Source organism: Semicossyphus pulcher, unplaced genomic scaffold, assembly GCF_022749685.1.
Source record: "Semicossyphus pulcher isolate SPU_LCO1_2020_fin unplaced genomic scaffold, fSemPul1.0.p SCAF_4, whole genome shotgun sequence".
NCBI lineage: Eukaryota > Metazoa > Chordata > Actinopteri > Labriformes > Labridae > Semicossyphus > Semicossyphus pulcher.
This window is the reverse complement of record NW_027211715.1, coordinates 24,465,253-24,478,217: the sequence shown is the minus strand read 5'-3', so window position 1 is coordinate 24,478,217 and position 12,965 is coordinate 24,465,253. Positions and strand designations below refer to the sequence as shown.

Genomic DNA, 12,965 nt, shown 5'->3' with positions numbered 1-12,965 from the left:
ACATTACAAACTTTTTTTTTTTAAATGATAAACAACTGTTCTTTACCCTGATGTTCTCCTGCAGCGGATAGTTTAGTTCCAATAGTTTTAATGTTAAGCAAACACAAGTTTCTGTGGATCATTTTCTGCCTGGGCTGAACAGAAGGAAACATGAAGTTATTTATTGGTATTCTGAAGTTACTGCATTTGAAAACTGAGACGATTAACATGGAAGAAAATAAATGCAAAGTTGATGAAAATTGATGAAAACAAAAAGATGAATTAAGTATTTCTAAAGGTACACACTATGCAGAACGGTCAATTTCAGAACAATATGTATCATTCTATTCATTCTATTATTGCATTATAAATGGAATGGTAAATGGACTGTACTTATACAGCGCTTTTATAGTCTTTGCGACCACTCAAAGCTGCTTTTACACTACATGTGACATTCACCCATGCACACACTGATGGCAGAGGCTGCTCCATAAAGTGCCCAACTGTCAATCAGATATCACATTCATACCCGTTGGCTATGCCACCGGAAGCAATTTGGGGTTCAGTGTCTTTCCCAAGGACACTTCGACATGTAGCCTGAGGGAGCTGGGGATCGAACCTCCAACCTTCCGATTGAAAGACGACAGACTCTACCACAGCCACCCCGGAGCCATTATAATAACTGATGCATTAACTTAACCAATTGTAATTACGTAAATATTTCAAGGTAGCTTGTAAATTTACTTCAGGTGATCAATAAGGTCTTATCTTAACGTGTAAGAACACATCTTAATGAATTTGATAGTTTTGTAACAATTAAGTTAATCTGCAAAGTAAGCTGTAGCTTAAGCTGTCAGATGAGTAAGGTAAAGTCTTAGGGTAGAAGTAAACAGGAGCAGAAGCTTTAAATATTCAATTAAGTACCTAAAATTGTTCTCTACAGTACTTGAATAAAGAGGACTTCGCCCAACATTAGAAATTTTACATGATTTTCTTTTTTTTTTTACAAATCCGCTGAAGATAACAGTTACAAAGTCAAACCCCAATAAATATGACCTTGTAAGAATTTACATTCCCCTTAATGAAGAAAAGCAAACTCAGTCTACTGTCTAAGGTAACACACAATAAGGATAAGCAGAGACAAAAATAAGAATAGCTTCATGTTTATTCTTATTGGAAATTGTTCTTAAAGCACCATGTCACCATTACAGTACAGTACATTACAGTGGTTTCACATTTCAAAACGTATGTTTGGTCAGACATTCCTCAGTGACATTTAAACAAGATAAACACATACAGAAATATCAGCTCGAGTAGGGTCTCAACCACAGTAATTCACAGGCAAGGGAAACTGTCAGAAATGCACAAATCAACAGCTGCAAGTGTTGCTCGTTTAACGGTTCCCTTACTTCCTTATTGCGAGATCAAGGAACTCCTTCCTGGCCTTGGGATCATCTTGAAACTTCCCCAGCATGACACTTGTAACAGTGCTGGCATTCATCTTCTGCACACCTCTCATTACCATGCACATGTGGCTGAAAAACACGCACAACATAGTTTAAATTACCATAAAACAATAAAACACATTCATGATTTAAACATTTATTACTTGAAGCTGTTACATTTACACTAAATCTAGGTGATGACAGAACTTTATACACATGTAATGCACTTAGCACTGTCACAGTAAACACATTCATGTATATCTTAAAGACAAAAAAGGGAATCTACATTAATGTCTTGAGTTTCTGTTATTGATGAAACCAAAGCTGAATACTCACGTAGCCTCAATCACCACTGCAACTCCTGCAGGCTCCAACGCCTCAGAGATGGCTGAAGCGATCTGTTTGGTTAGACGCTCCTGAACTGTGGAGAAAGTAACAACATTACATGTAATGCAGAAATGAAAAAGATAAATCAAGAATATATAAATGAAGATTTAAGGTTCAATGAAAGTGTTGTACCTTGAAGCCTCCTGCTGTAGATCTCAACAATTCTGTAAGAAAATGATGACACAGATGTTAACGTGTGTGTGTGTGTGTGTGCCAGTTGTCAGCGTGTCTGCTTGTTTGTGTGTTCTCATCACCTACCTTGCAAGCTTGCTTAGACCGACCACTTTCTTGTTTGGGAGGTATGCTATGTGAGCCTGCAGCGTGAAGACAAATAATTTCATCATCATCATCATCATCATCATCATCATCATCATCATCATCATCATCATCATCAGGTGATACATGTTCAAATACAGTTTTTTAACCAAGTGATGTACTGTATATTCTTCGCAAAAATCAGGCTCATGTGAAATATATTAAAAGAGACAAGTGACACTATCTGCTAAAATTATAAGTAATTATCAGTCAGAGAAGAATGTTTGTTAGGAATTGTATTACATGTTTTTATTACCTTTCCAAAGAAGGGAACCAGGTGATGTTCACAGAGAGAAAACAAATCGATGTCCTTGACAATCACCATCTCCTCATGATTTTCATCAAATATGGCATCATTCAGGATATCTAAGGACAGTAAATGTTGGATTAATATTCTGTCACAAACCAAAAGCCCTCATACTGACCAACAATGTGTCCATTCGTTATAATTCAGCATTTGACAATATTAATTCATGAGACCAGAACAGTCAAGTTTATCTCTACTGAAAGCTTTTGCCATCTATTTGACCGCGCTCACCTTTAGGTGCTTCTTTGTAGCCTTTAGTGAGGAACTGCATGGCTTTGGCTGCACGTAGGGGTGTGCGTAGAAGTCCCTCCCGGTCCACGTCCTCTCCCAGCTCACTCAGTATGGTCGTATAGGCGTTCTCAATGCGAGGCAGCTTATTTATACCTGCAGAGTCCTTAGAGTCCTTCTCTTCTTTGCACAAACCATTTTGTTTGGACTCGATGCATATGTTCAGGTACTTTGCAACTACTTCTTTCATCTCTGAGTCATGGTGATACTCCATCCTGGCTCTTCGCTCTACTTTCAGTCAAAGACACTTGCAGGATACGATGTAACACGCCTATAGATGGTGTTGGCTCAGTGGTCTCTGAGAGGATGTCTCCTGGTTTTTAAAGTCTGATTTGAGGCCCTCAGGCTACAGCATCACTGAAACCTCCGGACTCCCACGCAGAAGAAATCAATTTCAAATATTCTTGCAACAAATGTCATGGAGCATTTCTTGTGACTGATCTTGTGATATATGATTAAATACCTAGTTCCATGCTATGCTTTGAGGTCACAGAAGACTACAGATCAATCAAATCATAAACATTTTGATTTATATGCCAGGCCACATTCTGCTTATGTTCAGATTGTAAAATACAGCTTAATTAACCTGTAAGGTTGTCACAATTACAACTCACACCAAGTCCACAGTAAGTCCATCAAGTCCAATCAAAATCCCAACTAGTGCAGGTTATGTTCAATTTATATTTCTTTACTTACACTTCTCACTTTTACATTTAACTTTTCAATTTTTGTTACTCATTATTAAAGCAGACATAGTGACAGTCACCAAGCTGGGCCTGATGAGTTTTACAGTCATGCCTAACGACATGAATGTTAAATAGGGATGTAACGATGGACGTTACAGCAGCTGGACCAGATGGCGTTCCGGGGCCGGTACTTCGAGCATGTGCAGACCAACTTTCAGAGGTGTTCACCAACATCTTTAACCTCTCCTTGACCCACACTGTTGTCCCAACATACATTAAAGCAGCAACTATCGTGCCCATCCCCAAGCAAAAAAAAAAAGTGAGCTGCTTAAATGACTGTCGCCTGATTGCACTCAGCGTGGTGATAGCCAAATGCTTTGAGAGACTAATTTTGACCCATATTAAACTTATCAACCCGGCCAACTGAGACCAGCACGAGTCTGACTACGGGGATATATAGATCAACGAGAGACGCAATCTTTGTTGACCTCCACGCTGCCCTGGATCACCTAGAAAGACCTGACACATATGTCAGGATGCTTTTCTTGGACTTTAGTTCAGCCTTTAACACCGGGCCTGAATGCAACCAACTGGACTTCCTGACCAACCACCCCCAGACTGTGTTCCCCAGGGGTGTGTGCTGAGCCCTATCCTGTATGCCCTCTTCACCCATGACTGCCTACCTGTCCATGCAACAAACACCATGACGAACTTTTACAGGTGCACTGTAGAGAGTATCATCACATACCGCATCACAGCATGGTTTGCCAGCTACACCAAGAAGGACTAGAGAGCTCTGCAAAGGATGAAAAGGCCAGCCCTTTCTGGCAGGTGATACAGGACAACACACTCATTCACCACAAGACATAAAAACAGCCTTCCCCCCCCAAGCTGTTAATCACCTGGACATGGCCTGAAAAGGATTGAAACTAACCAAAACTAAGAGTGCAGAATATCATCAGCACCAACCAGCTACACAAAATCATTTAAACTGCAGCATAAGAACGTCCATATTTAACAAGAGAGCTTGAACCTCAATCAAAATATTAACAGGAGGGACGTACCGGGGTCATCTCTCTTTCTCCATAGCGATGGCGATCTTTACAGATAAAAGGAAAAATGTGCAAACCGGCTCTGAGCATCCTCAACTGCAAAATCTTCACCTGCTGCCACCATGTCTGTACGCCTCTATTTAGCTACAGACGTCAAAGTCAGATTGCACCTTCTGCAGTCTTGCGATTCGTTTTTAATTTCACCTATTTGAATCATCCCTTATATGTACTGATTTTCAACTGTCTCACAAGGTACCGTTACATCCCTAATGTTAAATTAAATACATAATGCAGAGGTTGTATCTGAGAAATCAGCAAAGCTGTGAAAGATCACTAAGCAAGACATACTGCCAGGTTGTTTTCTTCATAATTTTCTGTATTTTGTTATTATCATGTTTTAATTTGTTGACATCACAGAAGTCATCAAGCCCAAACTAAGAAGGCTACAGACATAGACATAGCCTAATTCAAGTATATTATTTAGGCTTGACTTATTAGGTAAGACACAAAAGAGCAAAGAACAACTATCGTAATGCAGAAAAGGTGATGTATAAAACTTAATCCAAAACAAAGAGTAACATAAAGCAATGAGAGCTTTCCCTTTTGCTCGATTAACTAAAGGAGACTACAGCTGCAATTAGTATAACTACATTCAATGTATTCACCCAGTAACCATTTACAACTGAAAAGTATTTTAAACATTTTTACCAGTACAAATATATTCTGGTGTACAGCATATGAACAACAGATTATAGTATATTTTGTGAATATATTCAGTCACCTCCTAAAAGTCTGCACTGATTTCAAACTTTCAATCAGATGTACTTGGTCTTGTCAGGGGAACATCTCTCCCCCTGCAGCCTTCATGACTGTCTGGTGACAGACACATTCATTAAACTTCACACTAGTAATAAACTAGAAAGTGATCATGAGTACATTATTTGTAAACTTCCCCTCCCAGTGCAGAATTGTGTCCAGGTTTCTTTTACAATTTGGGAATGAATGGGAATAAATGTCTTGATGCATAGCTGTGCATAAATAATATATTTATGCCTTAATGGTCACGGCAGCATTGTGACAGTCAGCACGCTGAAGCTGACGTGCGCCTACACGTCATGCCTTTCATTGTTATTCTGTTCACAACCCTTTTAAATGTTTCGACACTATTCACAGAATTAAGCCTCCTGGTGACACATTTCCTAAAAAACAATAATGAAACAAAATTGTGAAATTTGAGCATAAAAAGAAGATACATAGAAATCAGAAAATTGAGGTATCAAAGTTAATAAATGATTAATCAATTTGTTTATGAAGCTGTCTGACGTGCTGGGTTGATCTTAATGTGTTCCAAGATGTGGGTAGATACAAGCATTCTTCTGAGGCACGAGACAGTCAGCAGGGTGAAGGTCAGTCTTGTGTTTAATGAGACGCTCAAGTGTGAACATGCATGCATACCTTATTTTATTGTAAAGTTGTTTGTAAGTACCTGAAATTATATATTTTTTAAAAATATGGAATAATTAATGATTAGCCTTGTGTTTCTTTTAAACAAGCATGAGCTGTACCTGTAACAAAATAGGATATATAACAACTTCACATAGTTCTGGTTGTATTCACAGTAACGTTTGTCCTCGACTTCATTGTTTTGTCCATCAGTCTTTTGGAATCAACATCCGCTCCTCCTTCTCTGCTGTTGATATAAAGACACTCACTGCTGCACAGGTAGGGCAGGTATAGAAGAGGGCTATGTTGGTCTATACATCCAAGTCTAGAAAAAGTCAACTAATGTCCAGTTACAAACAGTTAAGAGTCTGTCGGACTGTATTTGCATTTGTAGTGAACACATCAGACATTCACAAAACTTGAGTATGCAAATTTAATAATCTTTTCAGATACAATATAAAGACAGGATACAAAAAAGAGCTGTCTGAGTTTACTGAGCGCATGCTCCAGATGCTTTCGTGAAGGCAGGATATATTTCTTCCACTTGTTTCCCTCCATCAAAGAGACTTCTATTTGTTTCACATCAAGGGTTTCACTGCAAAGTGTTCAGCTGTGCATAATGCAAAATGCTTACACTATCTGCTGTATATTGTGTTTAAAAGGGAACGCTCAATCGGCTAAGAATGTGACTGTCAAGATATGTACAAATGTCAGGATACAAATATTTGAATTTTCACATATTTGTTCGTTGGGTTTGTATCTAGTTTTCATTTTTGGGATTGCCATAGGGTATCTGCAGTATATCTACAATAAGTTTTAGTTCACTGATATTTGCCTGGTTAATCCATCAGAGTGGCTCTATTTTTCTTCTTTTAGATTTTTTATGTTTTCTACTTTTTTTCTTTTAGTCCATCCTATTTCCATATTATACAAAAACTGTAGATTTCTGTATGTGGGACTTGACCCTTTGGCAATATTGTCTGTTACATTGATGCCAATAAAGCTCATTGTATTGAATTATATTGAAAAGCACAGTGCCATATTTAAGCCATCTGATAAATTTCATTCTATTTTGCTGAAGCACGGAGGCTTGCTATTGCATGTGAGTGTTGGTGGTTTCAAGCACTCAAGATTAGACTTGTGTGAACTCAAGTCGCAGGCACGGGACTTCTAGGTCTTTCAAATTAAACCACCGGGTCATTTAAATGCCACTCTGTGGATTACAAATTGATTTGTTTGGTGATTAAATACCTTATGAAAACTATAAGCCTACTGATGTAAAAAAAAATACTCATGTGTTGTGACCTCTTGCATGGTTGTCTTGAGGCTTCAGTGCTGCTGTAGCCTGAGGGCCTCACATCAGCCTTAAAAAATTAGGGGACATCCCTTCCGAGCTGACAGGGTACCACAGAGCTTCATTGTATCCTGCAGTGTCTTACTGAAAGTAGAGCAAAGAGCCAGGAAGTAGTATCAGCGTGCTTGAGAGATGAATGGATAAACTGCAAAGGACCTAAACGTGTGCATCGAGTATGAACAAAATGGTTTGTGCAGAGAAGACAATGTCTCCCAGGTTTCTGCAGTTACAACATCTGTTTAAGATAACTTCCTCAGAGAGATAATGTAAGAAAATCATCTCTAAAAAACTGATTGTAGTATTTATTGGACATGAGAAGATCTGTGATATACTGTAGAATCCAAAATGCCCAATAGAACCACCAGCAAACAAGAATTGTGAGAAGATGTTTAGGAGCTCCTTAGGAAATCCTATGAATTTAATGAGTAATGTATGTAATGGATGGAGTTTGGAATAAGTTTGCTTGTTTTTACAGGAAAGCTGTGTATATCTACTGGGCTCCATAATATCACTGTATTAGATAGTGTAAACTTAATCTGCATTAGAAATTTAAGTTTGGTTTAAAAAATGTGTTAAAGATCATCCGATAGTTAAGAGAAAAATCGATGATTATGTGTTCCTGCTAGGAGCACAAAATAAAAAAGTAGAAATAAAATCAGTTCAACTGAATAAATAGCAAATCAAACTAATAGCTTAATAACAACACAAATGATAATGTAAGACAGAAAATGATTTATGGAATAAATGCAGGGTAAGGGGAAAGTAGCAAACAACAGCAGAGGAATAGCCAGCATGCATGTTTTTTTCTAAGCTCACCAGTCGCAATTTGCTAAATTTTTAATGCATGGACCTAGTTTATTACAGCAAACGTGTAGGTAGAAAATCACTAGAGAGAGCCTTTTTTTGATGCCTCATTTTCACCTAAATGACAAAAAAACGCTCTACAAACTGTCCAGAGTCGGAAAATGCTGTGAAATCAACATGAATCTGTACGTCATGAGTATCAGAGATCCAGACAGACGATGGATCTGTCTTGTAAGAGTGCTGGCTGGAATATTATGGAGAGAGAGATGGGGTGAAGGGGGGGCTGTGTCTGCTGTTTTGTCTACAGTGCCGTAACATTTTTTTTAACCAGTTACTTCCACACCACTTCTTTCATTATGCTGATCTGTGAAGTGGAACGTAACGCCGCGGAGTTGAGAGGTCAGGGGCTCCCGCTGCCTAGATACATACAGTCTAATATTAGAACATTTCCTTGATTTGTTAGCAGCATCTCTGCTGACTCCCGAGCACATGGCAACAGGCCGGCCAATAGGATTTCAGGAGATCACTAAGCCCCTTGCTCTGTATAGCAACAGTGGCATCCTTCCCTTATTTATTTATATAGAAGGGGCTTTTTTTTTCCCACCGACTCATTCTCATGCTTCTGTCCCCCCACTGTGCAGCCACACTGTGCTCTCAAACTGTGCAAAAGAGTTACGGTGCGAAGAGTGATCCTGCTCTTTTACTTTTGCCTTTCCTTTGCAGGCATAAGCTCCAAAAATCTACACAATTCTTATAGATTTTTTCACAATTATTCATATATTTTTTTATACTTTTTAAATTCTGCACCCAGGAGTTTGGTGATTTTTTATTTTGCATTACATTGCATTGCATGTAAAAGTAAAAACTAAGTAGGATATGTCTTGGAAAAAGCTTGATTTTCATGAGGACTTGAGATGTACCGGTGAAGACGAGAGGAAATACCCAGAGAAATGGCAGCGTGGGAAATTGGGGCACTCTGAGGGGACGGACAACAACCAAATGGAGTGGATCTTTAAAAGATGGAGGACACGAGAGGAGAGGCGGTACGGGATAGGACAAGTGGGGGGGTGGAGGGACATAGGATGGCGTGAGGACCGAGGCCTGTGGTTGGTTTGATCTGAGCCACGTGTGCGTCCGGTTACGTCTCATTGCCGCTTCATGGATGTCGATGAAATGTTGGCTTCCCTATGCTGCCCGGTCCCTTCTGTCTTGGCCCAGGTAGGTGCGTACTGTCCCGACCTGCTGAGTTTGCTGATGATATTTCATTTTTCAGGCTCTTATCTACACCAGAAGTTGCTATTGAGAAAGTTCCGTGCATGTTTAGCCTTCATATCTCGTCGTCATTCCCAGCCTAGGAACGGGACGATGGAAAGCTTACAGGCGTTGAGGGAAATATGGCGTACATCAGCCGTCCCGTTCGATAACGGTCTACGACGAAAATTTTAGCGAAAACAAAAACACATTCAGAGGACAGTCTTCCTCAACATTATAAATACCTTCAGCAATATGTGTTGGATGGGCGACAATTTCATTGATGATAGATTTCAGTTGTTGACATTCTGTGAAAGTAGAGCGCTGCTGTAAAATGCAACATACGCAATTCGATTTTGGAGACTCCAAGTTGCTCTACACCAGTCCTTATGGATCCACCAATCCATTGGAGATTGCCGTTATTGCAACAGCCAAGCAAACACCATTTACACTGTTTTGATTAGGTCGTAATTAATACACATCTGGTTTTTTTTCTGATTAATCAACATCAAAAGAAACATATCTGAAACCAAAAAAAGTCATTAATAAATTGTGTTGAAAAATAACTAAGACGTGTGTTCCCAAACGGATGCAAAGATTTTTTAGTACCAGTACCAGACACCAGTATTAAAAAACATGGGCTTAGGTGATAAAGATCGGAGGACTCATTTTCTCGCATCGGAACTGGACAGAATGTCCTGTGAACATAGAGCCGTGAAGACTTTATGGCTGTGCACCATTCAAAGTATTTGATGGGGACGCCATTTCCAACGCTTTGACTTGTGATGCGCAATTTTCAATCAGTACATTTTTATACTCCTATAACTATATGTTTTTTAGAAACAGACCACATACTAAGTCATCTTTCTTTTAACGACAATATGCAAGTTTGAGTTGCAAAAAAAATCTGTATTTTGGAGCTTTTTATACATCAAATAAAAAAAGAATAAAATCTAAAAAGCCTTAGTTGTCTATTTGTAGAAGTAGAAATTTGAGTGAGATAACATTTTTTGGTAAAAAAAAAAATATATATTTTTTTTTTCTTTTTCCACAGAATCAGCTAAATCATGTTTGAAAAAAACAACAACATATACATTTGGTCAAAAATGCATTTTGATTTAAATAAAGTTAGTAATTTGTCGTTTAGGGCAGACAGACGTTATCCCATCCCTGATGTCCCTTCGATAGGATCGAATTGTTCAAGCTATAGGAGGATAATAAAGCGCTGACTAATCCCAGAGGCTGGGGAGAAGAAGAGGATTAAAGCATAGTCCCCACAAATTCTTTACCATGTAATGGATTTCATGATACAACACTTTACAGGTATTACATAAAAAGTAGTGTACACAGACTTCCCAAAATGAAAAGTCCTATAAAATCCAGGAAATCCCATATGTAGTATACTATAATTATTTATTCAACTGATAACAAGTGAGGATCACAATTAAATTGCCAGGATGTAAGATGTTCTGATGTTCTGATGTTCTGTCCGAGAACAAAAAAGCTAATTCTCATTATTATGGTTCTGGTTATTTTGTCAGAGCAGATCTTGTCTGATGAGCAGAAAGGGGATATTACATTTCCAAATTAACCTCTAACATTTTACTAATTACTTGTGACCTTTTGTAGAACAGCATTTTCTGATTTGTAGTTTTTATTTAGCATTGGGAATTTCTTCCAAGTTTTACCAAAAACTACAAAATACATTTGAGGGATTATTGTGACTCTGACTTGTGCTTGGTATAACTGATGTCTGCACACAGTTTGGTCTTAATCTGCTCCTCCTGATGACAGTGAACATTAAGAGGGGCTGATATGTGTAAGTCTGGAAACCGATATACTGTAAACAGATATTTTGTAATATCGTGAATTTTCTGGGAAATAAATTCAAAGCTTTGATTACATATCAATCAAGTGAATCATAATGACAAATAAGGTAATTCCTCATGCAAAAACTATGAAAACCCTAAAAGATTCTATGTATTAAGTTTTGGTTGTATTGTGAATGTATTGTTTTTATATGTATACATTTCCCAGTTTTATGAATGCAAATAAACTAGAAAAATTAACATAAAGTAAATTCCCAGAACTGTTTGATATTCAAGATGTGTGAATGAATATGGAACATAGCATCTTGCTCAACCAACCCTACAGACCATCCTTATAATGGCTACAAATATTGTCTTACCCCCTACACTATGTAACACCAAACAGTCGCCTATGGTGTAGTAAGTAAGAAAACTAGCAGGAAGTCTGAAACACAAAGGGGCAATAAATCTAGGGTTAATGCCTCAAATAGAAAAATAACATATCAGAGAATACATTGCTGATTATTACACGATTAATTGGCCAGGTGTTGTTATGCAGAATATGATTATTTCTCCATTATACGGTATTGATTCTTGAACTCTGTATCTATTTTGTTTTAGGTTTTCTGATATGAGATGATGTGTGAGTCCTTGAGGGAGAAATCAGACCATCGTGCTTCAGTCTGTCACTCTCCAGTGGATTTACAGCTCGATAACTGATGTCAAGGTTTCTATGTAGCAGGCACTCAGCGGTGCAGTAACCACCTAAGGTTGTTCTGGGTAACTCCAAGGTATGGATCCCTTTAGGTGAACGACTGTCAAGCAGAGCAGCACCTTAGTATAGAAACCTCTGTATATGAAAGCGAAAACACAGGATCTACTGGCAATGTCCTCGCTCTGCTCTGTGATGAGGGTAAACTGGGGGTTCAGGCTGAGGAACGTACTCTACCTCCAAAACACAGGGCAGCCTTGAACTCTGCACAGTCACCCTCTCCCTCCTCAGCCATGAGTGCGACTGTAAGCTGATAGTATGTGATCAACAGCACCCTGGCACCTACCATCCTGCTGCTTCACCACCTCAATAAAAACCTAGCGGGACTTTTCAGTGTGTGTTGTGAAAATGGCGAAGGAGGGTTTCCAGCTCAGTGCGTTCGACAGCAAAGACTGTGCTGAGGACACTGAGCTTCAGCCAGCTGATATCCCAACATCATCACTAGCATCCCTCCATCTAAGGGATGATGATGTGGTCATCAGCGAGGGCACCAACCATATGGTGGATAATCCTGAGCCTGAGTCTGTCTTTCCTGTTACGATGTCATCACAGCTCGACCAATCACAACAGCGGAAAGACGCATCAGCGGATACTAGGCCTGAGCCTTCACCAGCAATTCAAGGTAAGAATTAAAGGTCTTTTAAAGCATTAAAACTGACATACCTTTAATAAGAATACTGTTTGTGTTGCCTTAGAACAACCATAGCACACAGGTGAGGACATTATAAGGAAACAATTATTCGACAGAGATGCTAAAGTGTCTTCTCATCCTTTATGTGCAACAACCATTTCCAAGTCAAACCAAAAAGCCACATTTATCTTTAAGGAAATGTTCCCTTTTCCAAGGCCTGGATGGGCATGAAACATGTTAAATTTGCATTTAAATAATATGGTCCTTTGATTTAAACAAAAATCAAGGTTTACTGACTGTTATCCTAAAAATACAGGAGAAAATCAACTACAAATGTTCAGAAGCATTGCAACCATCCTCATTTCAACTTTCAACTTCCCTTTCATTATCAATAAAGTTATTGTTATATTTGTTTAAACTGTGTAGAACTCAGTTAAAACATT

The 12,965-nt window shown here is 38.6% G+C and overlaps 1 protein-coding gene across 1 annotated transcript; it reads right to left on the bottom strand.

Annotated features, from left to right (window-relative positions):
* Nucleotides 1-1,384: 1,384 nt before the first annotated feature.
* On the bottom strand, nucleotides 1,385-2,935 carry LOC138607709 (GTP cyclohydrolase 1 2-like). The gene is made up of 6 exons (XM_069680350.1): nucleotides 2,665-2,935; nucleotides 2,383-2,492; nucleotides 2,070-2,125; nucleotides 1,944-1,975; nucleotides 1,761-1,845; nucleotides 1,385-1,514 (listed from the first exon to the last, which is right to left on the bottom strand). Exons 1-6 carry the CDS (start codon nucleotides 2,933-2,935, stop codon nucleotides 1,385-1,387), a joined length of 684 nt encoding a protein of 227 aa, XP_069536451.1.
* Between the last annotated feature and the right edge of the window lie 10,030 nt (nucleotides 2,936-12,965).

Bases quoted from the DNA above. Each gene is read 5' to 3' on its own strand.
- LOC138607709 (XM_069680350.1), bottom strand. From the start codon at position 2,935: ATGGAGTATCACCATGACTCAGAGATGAAAGAAGTAGTTGCAAAGTAC. The intron at 2,493-2,664 runs GTGAGCGCGGTC...TACTGTCCTTAG, and splicing joins CTACAAAGAAGCACCTAAAG to ATATCCTGAATGATGCCATA. The intron at 1,515-1,760 runs GTGAGTATTCAG...CGTGTTTTTCAG, and splicing joins GCAGTGGTGATTGAGGCTAC to CCACATGTGCATGGTAATGA.